The 20,417-nt window shown below is 24.1% G+C and overlaps 1 protein-coding gene across 1 annotated transcript; it reads right to left on the bottom strand.

Moving 5' to 3' along the window:
• Nucleotides 1-239: 239 nt before the first annotated feature.
• On the bottom strand, nt 240-19,910 carry LOC145833291 (inositol polyphosphate-5-phosphatase A-like). The gene is made up of 13 exons (XM_082940478.1): nt 19,773-19,910; nt 19,289-19,330; nt 18,602-18,702; nt 15,696-15,783; nt 13,613-13,676; nt 10,618-10,721; nt 10,108-10,160; nt 9,527-9,646; nt 8,691-8,781; nt 6,271-6,456; nt 5,620-5,690; nt 1,094-1,208; nt 240-750 (listed from the first exon to the last, which is right to left on the bottom strand). The coding sequence occupies exons 1-13, from the start codon at nt 19,851-19,853 to the stop codon at nt 649-651; spliced, it is 1,218 nt and encodes a 405-aa protein (XP_082796604.1). The 5' UTR covers nt 19,854-19,910; the 3' UTR covers nt 240-648.
• Nucleotides 19,911-20,417: the final 507 nt, after the last annotated feature.

The following is a 20,417-nucleotide window of genomic DNA, read 5'->3' as shown; positions in this document are numbered from 1 at the left end:
TTATTTATAAAATATAGCATTTTATACAAAGCAAACAAATTAAACTTTACAAAAAAGTATAGAAAATCACATTTAAAAAGTTACGTTACTATCGTTTGATGTTGTGAGAAATTAAATCTCCAAACTCTAGGACAAAAACTAATTACAGATATTTTAATAACAAAAAACAAAAGTTTTCAATTTAAATGCAAAACATTTCAAGGCGAATAAATATACATCAGTCGAAAAAAAATATAAACAAGGTAAATACTATAAGTTCTGCTTAAATAAAGTCTAAAAATTAAAAATAAAAATTAAACACCTTACTAAAGATAAAATGTAAGTGTTATAAGGAATGTTGAGAAACTATATTATTTAAAAATAAACTTGTGCTATTTATCTATTCTGATGTTATTAAACATTTTTAACTTCTAGACACTTTTAAATGATAAAAAACTTTTAAAATTTTCACTAGCTTGAGTTTTACTTATAGATATTGTTGTAGAAACTAAACCTTTTAAATTCCCTAAGTTGTAAACTTATCAACAATATTTTTCTTAATTTTTATTATTAGATCTTCTAAAAAAAAGAATACTTCTTTTACTTAAAGCATACAAACATAAAATTGATAAGTTATAGGTTACTAAAAATATTATTTGTGGTGACATTTCAAGTACTAGTTTTCAGAGAAAAAGATAAAAAGACAGGTTTGTGATCCCCCATACACACTTCATCTCCAACTCTTCCGTAAACTATGTCTCCTACACATTTCTGTTTTTGTTTAATAATAATATCTTGAAAGAACAACAGTTTGAAAAGTTATTTAGTTTCCGAGGAAACTTTTTAGTAAAATAGAATAAAAATATTAATAAAAATTTCATGAATAAAAAGAAATCATAAAATTGCTTCAGATTTTATGAAAATGATATTTACTGTTATTATTATACTGTATACTGTATTATTTAAAAACTATATGTAAATAGTGAGCCGAACAAGTAAAACACAAAGTTTAGAATATAATGGACTAAAAACTGTTGGGAACTTTGTATTTTTTTTTATCTTTCCAATTTCAAAACTTATAAAAATTAATTATTTTATTTTAAAAAAAACTTACTTCAGACTTGAGTAACTCTAAAGATTGAGGCGAAAATAAAACTCTGTCACACCAAGCTGGACATCTTGTACTCATAAACTTGTTCGGATCATTGATTTCTTCTGAGTATGGATATCTAGTATAACAAAAAAATATTTTTACTAAAATCGAAGATAAATTATAAAACCAGTGCAATACTTAGAACAATTATACTAGTTTAAAACTAAATTATTGAATAAAGTATTAAGAGTCTGTGTGAAAATTTTGCTGTATTTTAATCTACTTATTTATAAATACAATACGCAAGATTTTATTTATTCAGATTTTATTACAAAATAACATTCGCCAAATAGAGGTCTTCAGTTACATTAAATCAAAAATGGTATTTTAAACAAATAAATGAAAGATACACAGACCAAAACAAATAACTAGGTAAAAGTTAAATATAGATAATGCAGGAGTTAAGATATTCAATTGTGTGTGAGAAAGCTATGTGATCATACGCTTGTTAATGATCCGCACATATTTTCAAAGCTTGAAAACTGCGTAGCTGAATTGATGAAAATACTAGTTGTAATCAAACATACAGTCAACGTGGACTATCCGATGTTCAATAAAAATATCCAATATGCATTATAGAGGACCAGAAGGTCGATAGCGACGATCCAATGTTCAATGTTGAATATCAGATGGTCATTATGTAACAAATTATAAAGAACAAGTACCTTCTAAACATTGAAAAAAGTTATGACAACAGTTTGTTAGAGGAATGTATCTACATTATCAACATCAGTCCTAACTTTGCTTACGGCAACACCGGTTACTTGTCTTATGTTATATATTTATGAAAAGGAATACAGACATTGTAAATTGTTGGACTCAACTCAAAATGAGGTTGTGTAAATATTGTTTTGTAAAAGAAAGGAACTTTTCAGCACCGATATTGACAGAAAGTACCTTTTAGACATAAAAAAGTGAAAAGAGGACCGGATCCGGTAAAAAGGCAGTCACGGACGTGTCCCCTGTATTACAACTTGATGTTCGTAAAGAAACAAAATCATGTGACGCACTTTAAGGAGAAGCATTGAAAGTTAAAATGTTTCAAAACAATTAAGTACGGCATTTTTCCTACTTAGACTGAAAACCTGTAACACACATCAAGACTGGCAGCGAATTATTTGCAGAGAAGAAGTCGATGGAAGGCAACTAGAGAAGAAAAAAAAACAACAAATATGTTAAGTATTGTAGCGTTTGAACAGGCAACAAACCAAAGCATCAACCCAAGTTTGAATATACCAGAGATGCTGAAGATTCCATGTTAACTTGTAAAAACGAACTGCTTCAAATACTAGAGCATTAAATTTTCATTTAAAACAAACAAGTTTTCATTTTACTTCAGTGAGCAATTGGTATAGCAAAAACTAGAATTTGTTGAACTCTGACACCATGGGTAGAATGGATCAGAAGATGATTCATGTCTAGAAATTGCAGTTTCAATTTGCTGCTTGTAACATGAAAACTTCTCACTAAAAGAAAAAAAAATAAAGGTATGGCTATTAGAAGATTGCGTTTTCCACGGAGACTGCAGATACTCAAAACCTCCCTGCAGAAATCAGTACTATTCCTCATCCAGGGACATAATCCCCAGTATAAGATGTTATAGCAGGAGCAGCAGATAACATTATCAACCTAGCAGATATTTTTTAAAATCATTACAGTAGAATCTGAAGTCCTAATAAATATAGCAAAAATAGGTTCAACAATTCACAGGCCATAAGTGGTAGCTATATTAATCTACAGAGCCATAACTTTTATGATTCTCTAGACGATGTTGGTGACCATTCCAACGGTTTCACTACAAGTCGAGTAGATAAAGAGTATGTTCATGTTTCGGTGGTTTCGAGAAAAATGATGTACTATTTGCCTAAGGACTAAATGCACAAGAGAGAGGTTTGAACGTGAAGTAAATGGTATAAAAAAGATGATGAGCATTTCCGATTGACCAGGATGGACTTAGCATGGAATGGTAGATAATTTAAATCTTTTTTAGTGCATTTTCATAGCTGTTTAATTAAGATTCTTGATTTAACTTATTAATTTAGATATAGTAGCATTAAATTTATTATATCTAGACTTTAATTTTGTGTTTAAAATTGTTCTCAATTTTGTCAATTCCTTCTAATAAATATTGATTTTGAACTTCCAATGAGCTAGGGAGATGTAAATTTATGTAGTTTATTGTTTCGTATTTTATAAACTGTTATTGTCTCTATATATTTTTAATTATTTGACTAAATAAACTTAACAAAATAAATAACGAGTTAACCTTCATATAATATTGATTATAATAGAAAAACTTGGTATGATATACATTTTATTTATTGAGTTTTTATAATGGTTAAATCTACATTATAACAAAACTAGAGTTAGATACAATTAGAAAGCTGGTTGAATTCAAGTTCAAAAATTAAAAAAAAAAACAAAGCACAAAAAATCAAACTTGTTATAAACTTTCAAAGCCCTGACCAATAATTAAGTTACAACACCATACATAAAACCACCATGACTTAAACTACATTTATATTATACAATAAGTAAAATAACTAGTCAATTATTATTTTAGAAAGAAGCAGTCGGGTATCTAAATTTAAAATCTTATACAGATATTTTAAACATTTAATAATTAAACTATGTTATAAATTACGGGTTTGTGTTTAATATGGAAGCTAAAATGTAAAACATAAAACAACAAGGTGGTTATATGCTAAGTATAAATCTGCAGTAAAAAGGCCCCTAGCCGTTCTATTGGGCGTAGTTTTATGAATGACGCTGTAACTTAATTATTGGTCAGGGCTTTGAAAATTTAATAACAAGTTTGACTTTTTGTGCTTTGTTTTTTTTATTTTTAATTTTTGAACTTAAATTCTATCTGATTTCTAATTGTATCTAACTTTAACTTTGTTATAATTTAGATTTAACCATTATAAGAATTCAATAAAAAAATATATATTATACCAAGTTTCTTTGGCTTTTATTGCCTTTACTATTGTTTAATTTATTAAATTAATAATTAATGTTTGTTGTTTTACTTTTTATCCACAATAAATTACATATTACTTTTTTAAATTAAAGTGCTCTACTATTTTTTCCAAACATAAAGAATTAATTATCTAACTTTGTAGTATAAATTAACTAGGTAGCCTAATGTTCATAAACGTTGTGACGTAATTATTAGATACATTTTTTCAATGATTAGTAACCAGTAGATATTTAGAATTAGTACTTCCTTCATTTTCATTTAAGTAGTTTATATCATGTATTTTTACTTTAATTTATTTAATATAGACTCAATAATTACAAATGTTATATATTTTTATAACAGTCGGATTTATCATCAAATATTTTATCTATTATTAACCATTAAGCTATAAAAATCTACAGCAATCATTTTTATTTTTAATGGACACATGTATATACCTAATTTAGCTTCTATTCTTCTTTTACAGCATTTATTTTTTACAGAGCTCAGTTGAAGTGTGTTGACTCGTTTAACACACATAAACATATGTCAATGTAATAAAAAAAGGATACTGAATAATTTTTTTTATTATATATTCCAGTAAACTTGTTTCGCTAGGATCTTATGTTAACAAACGCTTAAATTTATATTTTGAATAGTTATAATATTGTTATAAACTTTCATAAATATCGTTATTAGTTAATCGTAAAATAAAAACAAAATAAATTGATTTAAAAACTTGGCGTCAGAGCAAATACTAAGTCCAGCAATCAGACTCATCAGAGACAAACTAGCCCGAGAGCCAAATGCACAAAGTAAAAATATACAGTCCGCAATGTAATTTTCAATCAAAAACATTTTTTTTAAACAATAAAAGTTGTAGTTTTCGTGGTGACAGTTAAAAATAGGCTCTTATTTAGTTAGTATTTACTAGTGCTTTAAAAATAAATATTTTATCCGTTTTTTGTTTAAAACAGAATTTTTCTAAAGATTACTATAAACTTTTTAAATAACTTCGACCCGTGAAAGAATTTTTTCTACCCATTTTATTTGGAAAAACTTCCAATTTTTATAAAAGGCTACCGACCCCTGACTTAGTCGAATTATAGATATATTACAACTATTAAAGGTAAATAGGAGTTAAATTTTAGAGATTCAAACGAGTAGAGCCCATTAGAAAATCAAAAAACTGTTTTTGAATGCAAATACTTTATTGGCTGTTTTCTAGAGTCAAATTTCCAAAATCAAACACTTTAAGACTTTGAAAAAATATTTACTTTCAAAATTAAAATAAAAACATAAATAATTTACTTTATGTTCAAAATATTTAACTAATATATTGTAAAACATGGGAAAACAATAAAGTTATAAAGTTTTGATCCTCATCTAAAGTTTTTTGAAATTACTATATGAATACTTGTCAGTAATTAAAACAACTTTTTTTGATATAAAACTAGGTTAAAGCTTTAAAAAATAAAAGTTTAAGAGAAAACGATCGTTAAATAATTAAAGCAAAAAAAAGACTAACGTGGGCGAAAAATTTATTCGAAATTCGTTCAGTTCTTGATGACTTAATAATTCTTTGTCGAACTCCAACAACTATAAGTTTATTTACTATTTTAAATAGAGATTAATTTTATTTTTATAAACCCAAGTTTATTTACGATCTCAGCGATTGAAACTTGTAAAAGAAAAACATGTGTGACATTACGTCTCTATACACAAAAAAAATGACTGAAAATTTATAAAATACAAAACATTAAATAAAACAGTATCAAAAAATTGGAAAAGTTAAATTATTCTGAGCGTAAGGAATTTTTTTAGTTCATACGTCATTTTCTACATCTAAATATTTAAGTTGCCTATTTTAAATACCTAGTTTTGTAAGTTGATAAACTAATTTTGGGTATTTTACAAATAATCAGAAGAAAGTAAACAAAATACAAATTTGATATAGATATTTTTTTAAAGCTACTAAACAGTAACTTGTACAACTACAATGAATCATTAATTGTAAATATTTTTTTTTCATTTTAATTGAATTTGATAGAATTCTTATATCTATTTAACGGTAAGCTTTAATTGTTTTCCAATATTTTAATTTAAAGAAAATATCTAATTATAAAAAAAAAATACTATCGTGTACAAAATTTATTAAATTATATACTCTTAAACTAACATGATCGTATTTTTCATTTTTAGTAATAATATCATGTTGAACTTGAAAAAGTTTCTTTTGGAGAACTAACAAATACTTTGATTCATTGGTAGATATTTTATTTTTATAATTACTGTCTGTATAAATAACTTTTACAGGATTATTTTCATCTTCAATAATTTCTTTACTGGCTTCCGGAAGAATTTTCTGTGTTAAAATTAACTTTGAATGCTTGCTTAAATAAATTAACTTAATTTCAAAAAAATAGTTGATACAAGAAGAGTTAAAAATGTATAGGTATTAAAAAAGACATTGAAAGACGTGATAAATGTTTATTATTAGTAAGTATCTTTCATAGGTAGATTAATTAGTTTAGTTGGTTGTGTTGGCGGTAAGCAATGCTAGATAAGGGTTATACAAAAAGTATGCATTAGTCACAGCACTTATTCATAGTTTTTTTATGTTATAGATGGAGAATCTTGATGAACTATCGATAGAGAAATTACATAATTAAGAAATTTAAAAAATAAAAATCTGCCAATCTCTACAGATTCAAGTGTTGAATTATAACTTTACACTACTTAAAACTATTGTATTGGATTTTTACTTTTCTTCTACTACAGATATTTGTATCAAATTGTAACTGTCCATCTACTACAGATTCTTATGCTGAACTGCTAATGTTAATTTACTACAAATTATTGTATCAAATTGCAGCTTATTGATCTACTACAGTTTAAAGATGATACACTAACTTTGTTTCAGTTAGTTGCAACCGGTTGACCCAACACGAATGTGCGACTGCGAAAAACAAGAATGTCCGGTCGATAGCAAATATCTAACAGAAAACTTAACTCTTAAAGTTACTGTAAAATCTCAAAATAATACAAAGTCTTATAATAGATAATCAAAATTATCATTCAAAGAATGCTATACAAAACGTGAGTATCAAACATATAAAACATGGCAACGCTACAACTTTATCATAGAGTATAAGGAAGCTTAAAAATAGCTAATTTCAAAATTTATATAGAAATATTAGCAAGACGGAAAAACAAACACAGTTTGAAGATAGGTGTAAATTATGTAAAAAAAACATTGATATTTCAATCGTGAAAAACCGGAATCTTTTACCAAGAGGAAGTAATTACAGAATGGTTGTTCGCATTACAATAAGTAACTTGTTTTATAACTGTGTTAAGAATTTTTTAATTTTGTTCAGTTCTTGTACTGTTTTCATGTAATATCCAATTTTATTAATTTTGTACTCATACTTATAACTTGCTTTTATTGAATAAAAACCTTGCTAAAGAAAGTGTTTAGTACTCTGAAACAGCTGTACAAGGAAAAAGTTTTTTTGTATATACACTTTATGTATATAAACTATTGAATTATGTTTGTTGTTACTTATTAGCTTATTTTACAAAACAAAAATAAAAAAAGTTGAATATTTATTTTACAATTGATCTTAAACTTTATACAACATCGCTAAGCTTTTAAATTTTTGGTATTTTTTTTTATTTTTTGTACCTATATTTTACTTAAACATTTTCTGAAACTAACTTACAGCAGTGTAAAAGTAAAAATTTAAAATAAAAGTATACTTAACTTCAAACTAGAAGAATTAGGTTTCAGTTGAGTGAACGCTTAATATGTTTGAAAACTTTATATAAAAGTTACACGACAAATAATGAGTCAGTTCATTGTTTTAAATAAGCAACGTCATTCTATCTGAATGGTGGTAATTATCAAATGTTTCGATGTTTAAAGTTTTAAATAAATGTATTTATATAAATATAAATAAAACAAATGAGCTACCAAAATTTTAAAACTTTCAACGTTTTCAGTATTTTAGTCTAAGATATTTATATTTTTCATATTGGTTGAGTGGACTTTCTTTATTGGCATCAGTTAACAAACTTAGAGATGATTAAAAAATTGTATAAAAAATATACGAGACTGATAAGGAACTGAAAATACCAATTTATTACATATTTGTATTTATAATATTATATTAAACTATATAGAAATATATTAAGTTGCACAACATTTTTTAAATCCAGGAAAACGGATCATGTTTTTCAAAATACTCTTATCGATATTATAAAACAGTTTTTTTATAACTAAACTATATGTATAGCAATAACATCAACTATTTTATTAAAACAAATATTAATTCGATATATTAATAAATTACTAACCAAAAGCAATGTTTAAAAAGTAGCTTAACAAATAAAATAATAAAAATGGTTACAATTATTTTAGTTGTAGAACTATTATCACTATTCTTATATTTCATAAAACTTAATGACCATATTGTAAAATAGTTAAACTTTTCTAAAATTAATTTGAATTACAATATATATAAGTTTTTTATTAAAAAATATATAAACCATTTAACATTTTGGCAAATAGTTTTATCAAGACATAAAATCACCAACTTCTATAACAGATTTCAGTTCTAATCTAAAATTCAAATCACCAAATAAAAAAAATATTCCATTTTTACAGATATCTTCTCCAGTTGTCAACCTATATTTTATATTAAAGTTATTCTAATAAAAATTAACTTTACTACCGAAATTTTAGACTATCATAAACAGTCAAAAACCATATTATATTTTTCATAGTTCACATCATGCAACTTTAAATGTTTTTACAAATAGCTTATAACTATAAAAACAATTAAATTGAATTCTAACTATTTCTATATAAGTTATTTCAAAAGGTTTTTAACATCGTTCCTAAACACCAGTTTAAAACTGTCGTGTCTATAAAACTTAGTTCAAAAAATACTCAAAAACATAAATATATTTTGTGTTTTAAAAATAGTTGATTTTTTTATTTTTAATACTAAATCTTGAAGTTATAACAAATAGAATAAACTAAAAAAACTATGTAATATTTTTGTAGTTACACATTATTAGTTTTATTAATATCGTTTATTATATATTTTTATTTTAGCCTACGATTAAAAAATTTAACACAGTTGTTTTTTTCAAATAGGTTTAGTAAAAATAAAACATTCCATAAAATTAAATAATCCTTAAAGATATATCTTCTTTAATTATTTTCAAACAACTTAATTATAAATTTTAAAATGTTCCTCTATAACTTTTCATAACTAATCTTTTAAATTAGAAAAAAAATATTTAGGGAAAAAACTGTATTTCATATGTAATATGCCTACTAACTTAAATGATTAACTTAGTTTATTAAATAAATAATCATGCTCCACAACAAAAATATAAATAGTTAAGACTAAATAAAAACTAACTTGTCAATAACAAACTGTAAAGCACGTTTTCTGTATACAGAATAAGAACTAGGAGATTGATTGGATGATAATAAATTATTTTCATCATGGAATAAATGAATGTTTATCAGCTCAATCACTCTATTGCAATTTTAAGTTAGTCAATAAAATGTATATTTTTAACATGTTATAAGTACAACTGCTTTAACTTATTAGCTTTACAACTAGATAGTATAAAAACAAAACAAATACTGTTTACTTGTTCTTTTTTTTTATGACTTCAAAGAGCATTTACCTTTTATTTTTTTAAATGGCTAAAACTTACCATTTGGCTTTTTAATTAATAATAACTTTTTACTAGTGCTCCATTAAGGCTTATTTCATTACACTTTTTGGTATAAAATAGTATATTTATATTGATTACTACAATTATTTAAAAATAACTGCGGTCTGCTGGAAACCTTATCTAGTCAAATTTGCCCGCGACCTACAAAAAGCTGACGACTTCTGCTCTACAGCCTTAGCTTCAAAAGTTTATTTCTATGACAAAAAAACTTACAACTTAATGACCTAGTTTTTCATTAAAATAATCAACATAAAACCTGTTGCCTAATTTCCACCTTGTTCTGATATATCCCTTACGCGACCACCTGCACTAAAAATGATTGCAAGTAAGACTACAAGACTAATAAAACAGTTAAAAAAAATAGAATAATTTATTAAAAAGTTTAAAAAACAAATACATACATTAATAAAACAAATTGATCTTGTTTTCTAAGTAAATGCTTAAAATTGCTAAATCTAATGCTTAAACATCCGTTAAAATTATTGCAAAAATTAAAATTCGTTACTACTAAAAACCTTAAGAATAAAGATAGTAAGTTTAAATATAGATACCCTCTAAATAAACTTAAAAAACGCTTTTAACTTCCAATTTATTATAAGCAATTTTATAAAACTTTATAATTTAATCTAAATGCTAAAAATGTTTAATTTAAAATATTTTAATTTAGTTTATTTCCTGTAGTTTGATATTTTAATTGTCGAAAATATTGTTTTTCTACTCTATGTAAAAGATTTTAAATGTTCGAGTAAAAATAAAACAATTAAACCTCTGGAAAGAAATCTTTAGGAAACTTTTCTTTTTGAATTTCATGCAAACTCTCAAGCTCATCAAAATAGAATGTTTTGTCATTTACTAACTTGTATTCTTTTTCTAATATTAAAGTAGTTTTATTATCATAGCTGACAATTTTTTTTTTGATCTTGATCTATTCTAGCAGCTTTTGTTTAATAACTGTAATCAAAAAGTAAAATTCATATACTTAATAGTTGATTTAAATTTTTTTTTTTTTATGTTTACAATTATGAAAATTGTATTTTTATTCAAAAATACTATACAATATAATATAAATACAGGTCATTAAGATTTTACTACATCAGTGTTTTTAGAAAGCTCGAATTAAACTTACGAAAACTACCTGGGTGTTATTAAGACACTATAAATTATCTTCTTATAAGTTAAATTCTTTTTAAGCTTATATGTAAAAAAAATTCTTTAAAATCGTAAAAAATGTAAATAATAATTAAGTTATATTTATTATTTACACTTAGTATCAGTAGTTTAGGAAAAAAGATCTGTTTATTTATATGTACTATTTTCAAAACTTTTTTTAGAAAATAAGTTTTGATATTGCTTTCATGTTAATTTGATGTATCGACCTAAAAAAAATAATAAAAAAGATGGTCTAATAGTAAAGTACTTTAAAAACTGAAAATTAAACATATTAGAAAAAAAACATCTAAAAAAAAATTAAAAATTAAAAAGTAGCAGTAGGATGTAACATTTATATTATAACAACAATTAAATACTATATAATAACAAAAGCTAAATAAAATAACTTTATTCAATAAATGCAATTGAGATTAAAAATTACACCGATGTTTACAATTAACGTTTATAATTTGGATAAAAAAGTAGTAAAAAGGTTGCCACTTTTAGAAGCAAAAAAAATCAAGCCTTAACAACTAAAAGATAGCTTAAGCCCTAAGTTACAACAAACTAGTCAAAGTCAGGCTGACTTGTGAGAAAAAAAAAAGTAGCATGCGGGAAAAACTACTGTTAATTAAGTTTCAAAACTTTAAAATAAAATAATAACAACAATAAAAATATAAGTACTTAATATCTAAAAAAACTTATAAATCATAGAAACCAGCCTGATATCAAAAAAAAAAAACAAAGTAACTTGGGTTTTCTAAAAAAAACTTCAAACAAGCCTGAGCTTTAAAATCCTAAAAAAGGGTTTAACTAGCATGAGTTTGCAATAGTTATACTGAGTAGGCTAAGTATGTGGCAATAAATAATCTTGTAATAAAAAAATAATTTTGATAAACTCTTTCCATTAACTTATGCTTAAAACTTTTTAAACGTTTTAATCACTAACAATATGTAGAATTAAAATGGTTATAATTTGCTAATATCATGATTTATTTATAGTTTGTTAGTTTTGTGTAAAAACAATCTATGTTAAAATATTAATATGTTAACATTATAAACTTCAATGAAAATGTTAAAAACTTAGCAAAAACAAACAATTGTTAACGCTATAAAAAGGAATTTTAAATAAATATACAACAAACTTGATTTACTAAGCATACAAATAGATTAAAAAATTCAAATAGAATTTAACAGTTTCTTAAATTAAAGTACAAAATAATTAATCCATATAGTTTTTATAGAAAAAGTGACCCTTTGTGCAAAAATGTCTTTGTGCAAAAATATCCCTTTGTGCAAAAGTGTCTCTTCGTGCATATTTGACCCTTTGTACAGAAATATCTTAGTGCATATTCGACCCGTTCCCAAAAAAATAGCTTCCTAGCTTTAACCACACTCGGGCTGTTTAAATTTTTTCTGAAAACCTACCCTATGTAAATTGAATGGGACTTAAAAAATTCGATCTTCAAGTTATTGAATTAAAATTTTTGTACATGTAGCAACCATCATAAAACACATTCTTCGCGTCTTAAGAAGATTTGAATTATTAAAGTTTTATGCAGACACTTCTTGGTTTTATAAAAAAAACCTAAAAACATCAAAAAATAATGAAAAAGTACAGAAAATAAATAAATTCCTGCATAGAACTGTTTTCAAAATGACTAAAAACGCGTAAAATGTGTTTGTGATTATTGCTACATGTGCAAAAAACTTCAGCCAAAAATTTAAAGGTAAAAATTTCAAGGTCCCATACAATTTACATAGGGTTAGTTTTTAGAAAAATGTAAATAGCGCAAGTGTGGTAAAAGCTTGGAAACTTTTTTTTTGTGTTGTTTATCTATGTGATTTGCCAAGCACAAAAGGTTAAACTAAGCTTAACTCCAAGGTCCAGGCAACAGATACACCCTACTGTAAATGATCAGAGTTTTTTAGATATATTTGCCTGCGACCTACAAAAGACTAACAACTTCTGCTCTACTACCTTAATTAATAAAACGTTTTATGCATTTGTCAACATATAAAAAAACTTGAATTCATATGATAAATTATTAAACTAAATCTGCGAGCTAAATGACAAATAAATAATGTTAAACTCAACATATGTTCAAGGTAAAAAGTTTATAAGATATAAAAACTTGATATTCATGTTTCAAAATATATTTAAAAAAACTATTGTGGCACCACCATGTCATAGCTTTGTTTTGATTACATATAGATTTTACTAAGATTTATATTATAAAACTCCATTTGTTGTGTATGTTATATCTTTTAGTTCCTAAAATGGGCAGAAATTTTAAACATGAATTAGATTTTAAGTCACACGTTTTTTACATAGAGTTATTATTAAAATTAAGTCATCATACTGTGCAAGAACTTAAAGCAAAACAATTCGTGCACATTAAATTAAAACAATTAAAAAACGTTTTGTTTAAAGTTTTTACTTGAAAAAATAAATAATATATCATAAAAAAGAAAAGAGCAGTCAAAACACCTGTTTAACAAAATTAACCACATAGTATTGTAAAATAACTTTTTAAGACCACAATTAACATAAAGGTTTAAAAGTTGGTGCATGATTACTAAACATAAAAGATGTTCATGCGCAAACTAACTTTTAAAATTGTATAATTTAATGTTGTTCACTTTATTATGAACAAAATAAAAGTTTCCAAGTGCCTGTAAAAAACAAGATACTATATTAAAATTATAACCGTTTACATCTTTAAATACTACAAAAAAAAAAAGAACTTAATTATTTTACAGGGTTGCCAAGTTTTTTTGCAAATTATATCCAGATTTTTTAAATTTCTTCCAGGTTTTTTAAAGCACACGTTTTAGGGTCTACTTTTAGTTAAAAATTAAGTTTAAGGTAAAAAACTGTGTTAAATAGTATAACAACATTTAAACAATATCTTAAAGCCTTTTAAAATGTGTTTTTTAATATTAAAAAAAATTGATAATGACAAAAAAATTTTAGCTTTTTTGTGTCAAATCATAATTCTAATATTTAACATTTAAAAGTTGTTCAAAATTTCAAGTTTTTTTTAACCTAAATTGTCAAATGCCAGGTTTTTCCGGTATTCAAGATTTTTTTGCAACCCTGTATTTTAGTTAATCTCCAAATAACAAACTCTATAAGCTTTATTGGATGTTTTCTACAGCTTTAAAATGTCTACTTTATAACAGTAAAAGCATTATTGCAAATCTTTAAAGCAAATAAAAAAACTAGAGTTATTAAGAACAAAGTGAGTCTTTAAAAACTATTCTATTAAAATATGAATTGATTATTTAAAAATAAAAATTATAAATAAAGTTACCACTTAAAGAGTTTGTAAAATTAATATCTACATTAAATAAGTTATTACTAATTAGTTTTATATACTCATAATTTTAATAAAAATCTTGCAAAAATCATTTTAATAAAATAATTAAGGGCATAGAGAGAGTCTACCTTGATTTTTACAAATTGATCTTATTTTCTAAAATTTATTCTGAGCTATCAGACATTTAAAACTACTTAGAAAATTAAAGATTAATTTTAAAAAACAAAAGTCTTATTTAAAAGAAATTTTTTTTTTCCTAAAATTTATATTTTTCAATATTTTTAAATTCACAACATTAAAATTCTTTTAAACTATAAAAGGAACATTTCCAGAAAGATGATCTCTAGCTCAAAAAATGAAAGAGAAGATAGATTTTTTGTAGTTTTAAAATTTACAAGAAAATTGACCATCAAAAAATTTGTGCATAATTGGTTTGTATCAGAAACTTTTTACAAAAATCAAATATCTCAAAAGTTAAAAAAGATTTCTAAATTCTTTAAAAACTGGCTTGAAGTTTGTTCTTTAAGTTTTTATATAAAAGGAATAGTGGCAACCCAAATCAATAGCATACAACTTCAATGTTTAAAATGCATACAACTACAATTTACAATAAAAAACTTTGAAATGTTTTTTTCTAAAAACTGTAAGTAAGACAAAAAAGCAACAAATGCTTTCTTGAACATATAATAAGGGTTATCACTCTTTGAATTAAAAATTTAGCCTGATTCAAGTTTCATTATGCTTTATTTAAAAAAAAAATATAAAATAAACTTTTAACAATCAGTCACAGAAATAAGGGAAAAAATCATAGTTTATCAAAAAAATTATTATTATTTAACTGTTGAAATTTATAAACATAAATAAAACTAAATCATCTAAAACTATTAAGATTAAGCTTGAAACTTTTAAAGATTATAAGTATTCAATTAGATGAAATTTACCAGACTTTTTCTAAATTTCAAACTAGTTGTAGACTAGTGGCCTTTTTTATTTTTATAAAAATATAAATATTATAAATTGAACTCTTGTATAATAAGATTTTGTTAAGCTTAATTTATTTGTTTGTTTCTATAGTTTTTATTAAAACTTGAAAACACTTTTATTAGAAATTAATTCAAATTTTGCTTTTAAATTTTACTAATGCATTTACTATTTCATATTTTTATTCAAAAATTTTAATTGAGAAACATTTTAGGAAAAAATATGTATAGTTTTTTACATAGAAAGAGTAAAAACACAAACAATACTAAAAACTTATAATAAAAATAGACATGTTTTTTTAGTGTTTTAAAACTTATAATGTAAATATACTTTCAATTTAAAATTATGTTAAACAGACTTATGATAGCTTATCAAAACATTAAAATCTCACTGTATATTGTTCTGCATGTTTATAATCAGTGTCAATGTATACCCTCTGTACTGTGTAACATTTAAGTGAATCACATGTGGAAAGTCTCCTGTTATTAGTATCTTAAATAGAAACGAAAAAAACATATAATTTAAATTAAGTTAACTTTTTGAAACTTAGTATAAAACAATTCTTGTAGTCTAGTTTAAATTAACTTTATTTATTCTTACTGAATGATAAAATAAAACTTTCGCATATAACAAAGCAGGGGCGTCGCGTGGGGTGTTGCACTGCCGCAACTGCACCACCTTGAAATTTTCTAAGAAAAAAATAAGTATCTATAACGTTTTCGTTATTTTTTTGAACGAAATCTCTTTTAAAACTTCAATTTTGAAAACGACCATTTTGCCCACTTCACTGCCGCAAACTCTTAGCTGACTGCCGCAAATGAACTCAAAAAAGCAAAATTTCTTCAAGAATTACCGCAAAATCAATATCTTGCGGTAAGTAAGCTAAGTTGAAAATTCCCTAAAACAGGACATGCTTAAGTATCATCTACAAGCTATTGTAAACATAAAATAAAAACAAAGCAAGCTACTGCAAAGGATTAAACTTGAGTTTATGTACCCACATGATTTTTTAAATTTAACAGATCACTTCTATTAAAAGATTTGTCATAAGTTGCATATTTTGAAAAAAAAGATAAAAACCCTAAATCACCTAAGTCTTAAAAATTTTATTTTTTATTTTAATCTGCATACATAAACTTAACTATAACTGATTATTGTTATCATAAAGTTAATATAATAAATAATAAATTTCAAGTTCTGAAAAAAAGAATTAAGAAGTTTATTATAAACTTCTAGTTCACTCTTACAAAAAAATATTTTAGATTTATATTAAATAAAAAATAGTATTATTGAAACAATCACATATTTAAATAAAGTAAATAGCCTTAATTTAGAAACTTTGATTACATAGAGTAGTTTAAAATTTAAGGAAAATTTAGTCTACCTCTACTTTATATAACTTTTGGTTTAATTTTTTCATAAACAAAGCAAAAATTTTAGATAAAATTGTTGAAACATGGTTGCCTTGCCTCATAATCAGGATAACTTAGAAATGTTAAAAACTCAAGATGACCCAAGATAATTTAAAACAGACCAAATTAGAAAAATATTCAGGCTGACTATAGCAGTTTTAATTTTTACTCTGAAAATAACAAGGTTATTTAAAATTAAAAAATAAGTGTTTTACCCTTATGGCCACATGAAAACTAACTAACCAAACTTTTACTTCTATAATGGTTACATATTTATAAATTATCTTTAAAATTCTTGAAAAGTTCAACAGCCTCACAACTAAACTTAAAAAAGTTGAGCTCCTGAGAAAAATACTGTCATCAAAATGAAAAACAAATAAATATTAAATAAAGAAAAGATACCCTTAAAAAACTATTGAATTTTAAACCTCCAACAAAGAACATTAAAATTAGAAAAAAGTTAATAAAAATGTTAATGTTTGTAAAAAAAAAAGTGCAAATTACTGTGGAGTAAGGAGGGAGGGTGTATAGGCACTTTTTTACATGTTGTTCTTATTTTAACTTTTTCAGAAAGCTAATAGTTACTCTTTAATAAACTTGAAATTTCCAATTAAACTTTTAGTTACAACCAGTCAAAGCCAGAGAGTACAATGGTTTATTATACAAGGAGCAAACCAATACAGCAAAAAATACAATTTTACTGAAAACCTATATTCTCCATCATTTTTAAAACAATTTTTAATTAAACTTTTTCATCCTAATTTTTTTAAAACTTTATACTTTTGTTGAAGAGGAGTTTTCAATTTTTAAGTATCAATATATATTTTTATATAGACAAAAAAAAAACTTTTGTTATAACTTTTTTTTTCTTGGTGTTTTAAATATCTAATTTAGCAATTTTTTTTGTTTTATAAAAGGAACATCTAAAGATTTTGAGGCCAACTTATAAAAAAAAGATATGATTTTAGTGATTTGATTTATTTGTTGTTTGAGTTTATATTATAAAAATAAGGATTCATTTGTACCTCTGACTGTGAATTACCATATCTCAAAAATTTTAAGAATTTTTTATATTGATAAAAGATGACTTGTAGTTAAATTAAAACTGTATAAAGTAATTTCAGTAAAGAAATTCTAAAGTAGATGTTAAGGGCATAAAGGGGGGGGTAAAACATTTTTTTAAACATTGTTTTAGTTTGTGCCTCCCATTATGAACCTTTTGTTGCCTTTGACTTTGACCGGCTATATCTTAAAACATATACTGAATTTTTAAAATCTGTTAAAAGCATCTTGTAGCTTAGTAAAAACTACATAAAATAAGATCAAATTGTTTCATCCCCCCTATGCCCTTAAAAGCAAAGCTTATCTTCAGGTGTAGCAAAAGTTCAGTTGTTTTCAAACTTGACAGTAAAAACATATTTTTATTAAAATAATTGATATTTTTTTAAATTCTGCACCACCTAAAAAAAATACCACGCGACGCCACTGTAACAAAGTAACAAACCAAACAGAACTAGTAAATATATAACTTTAACTAGTAATATAGAAAAGTATTAATAATTGTTTGCATGTCTATGCTGTTTTTGGATTCTGTTATTTCAAAAATCTAAAATTTATCATCATAAGACATAAACAAAATACCAAATAAGATTTTTTTAAGTAAAATTTTTCAAAAAACTTTAAAACTAAATTTCAAAAAAAGTATTTTAATCCCCCCTCCCTGGTGTCCATAACAATATTTAAGTTAACGTTAATTACTAAAATGAGACTTAGCTTGAATTGCATTTAAAAATTGAATCACTTTTTAGTTTCTTTTTTTAACCCACAACTTTTAGGAGAAAATATGACAAAATAGTTTTATAAATAACATAAGTAAGAAAATTACTTTACAAATTTTATAACATCCTCTTTAGAATTTGCATAGCATTTTCCTCCAATTTCCTGACAGTGTAAAGCTATAAAGTCTGGCTTATATTTCTTGACTATCTGCAACATAAAATAATAATTTAGCATAGTCAGATTGTTATTCTAAGAATTAAACCATTTTATAACAAAATATTGTAATATTAGGAAAAAAAGGTTTATTTCAAATATAAAAATAGATTTAAATCAAACTATTTTAAAACTTTTTTTTTTTTGGATACTATTTTCCCAAATTCTTAGTATCGTTTGTATTCAAAGTTAAATAATCACCGAGAAATCGCCTTTATAATCTACATAGTATGTTAATTTTTTAAATCTATTAAATTAACACAGAACTGCTTAACTGTTTTACTGATGGTAAAGACAATAAATAAGCTAGCTAAATTACATCGATAGTTGTCATATACAACTGACAAACAAAATATATTTAGTGATTTAAAAAATAATTTATTGTTTATTTTGATTTAAATTTATTTTTTTTAACTGTTTCTAAAATCATACAAAGTACACAATTACTAAAAGTTAATCAATAATTTAATTATGATCTTTTTAAATTCAAATATTGTAAAAAATATATTTTTCTAACAAAATAATGTTGTTGTGAAAATTTTTAAATAAAAAACTTTCAAACAAGAAGCAATTATCAAACCTCAGAAAATGCCGCTGTCCATACTTTCTCAATTTCTTCTAGCTATAACATATTAACATAATTACATACTAATACATGTAGTTTCAAGTAGAATTGTTTTCCTTACTAAACAAATTCTAACTAACACAGTTTATGTTATTTTTTAGATAAAATAGTATACAAAGCAACAGTTTAAATAACTTTTTTTAAGTAAAAAAAAAGAAAACTTATATACTTTAATCTTTTGTTCATCACTATTTCTATAAACTGCGTTTTAGTTTATAATGTATACTAAATTATTAATTTTTTAATGATTATAAAAAAAAATTAGTAATCATAACACTTATCAGTTTACAAAAATGTTTACATTTGTTTATTTTTAAAACAAAAGTTTACAAGCTACTTATTATTTAGGTGAAAAATTTATGAATATATTTTTTTAATATGTGTTTTTTGCTTTTATGCTAATACTTTATTTTTTTTAAATATATTAAAACATTCAAACATTTTCAAATAAAGAGCCAACATTTGCTGTAATGTATAGAAAGTTACAGGCTTTATCTTCAGCAGAAAACTCACAACCCATTTGCTTTACAACTATATTTCTTTATAGTTATTAATAAAGATTCAATTTATAGTTAAGTTTTATGTGATCTTTTGCATATTTTTAATATAAAGTTTGTAGAAATGGTCTCTAAAGTATAAAATCCCCTTACTTGAAATTTCCTTAAATCATTCAAAACACTTGTTTCTTATTTAAATTAATTACCCACCCTTCACCAATAAAAGCAGTTCAATAAATTAACAACACGACGTTGATAAACACATATTTTGAGCAGAATTTCCAAAATATTGAAGATTTTTAAAATTGTGAACTAAGTTTATAATCTGCATTGAATTACTTATTTTCAAAAGTTGATAATGTTCTTAAGTTTGACTTTAAATTTAAAGTTTTTCACAATAGAATTACTAAATTAGTACATTACATACTTATATTTTTTGTAATTTGTAATATTTTCTTATAAATAAACTTAACTATATGAAAAATTTAAAACTAACATTAATGGTTTATAATAATTGTTTTATTTTTACAAATTTATATCACATATAGTTTTACTTTTTATAACGCTGTTTTTTTTTTACTGAATTT

Source organism: Thalia democratica, chromosome 1, assembly GCF_965202585.1.
Source record: "Thalia democratica chromosome 1, ktThaDemo2.hap1.1, whole genome shotgun sequence".
Classification (NCBI taxonomy): domain Eukaryota; kingdom Metazoa; phylum Chordata; class Thaliacea; order Salpida; family Salpidae; genus Thalia; species Thalia democratica.
The sequence above is the reverse complement of the archived record's forward strand: the minus strand, read 5'-3'. Positions and strand labels throughout refer to the sequence as shown.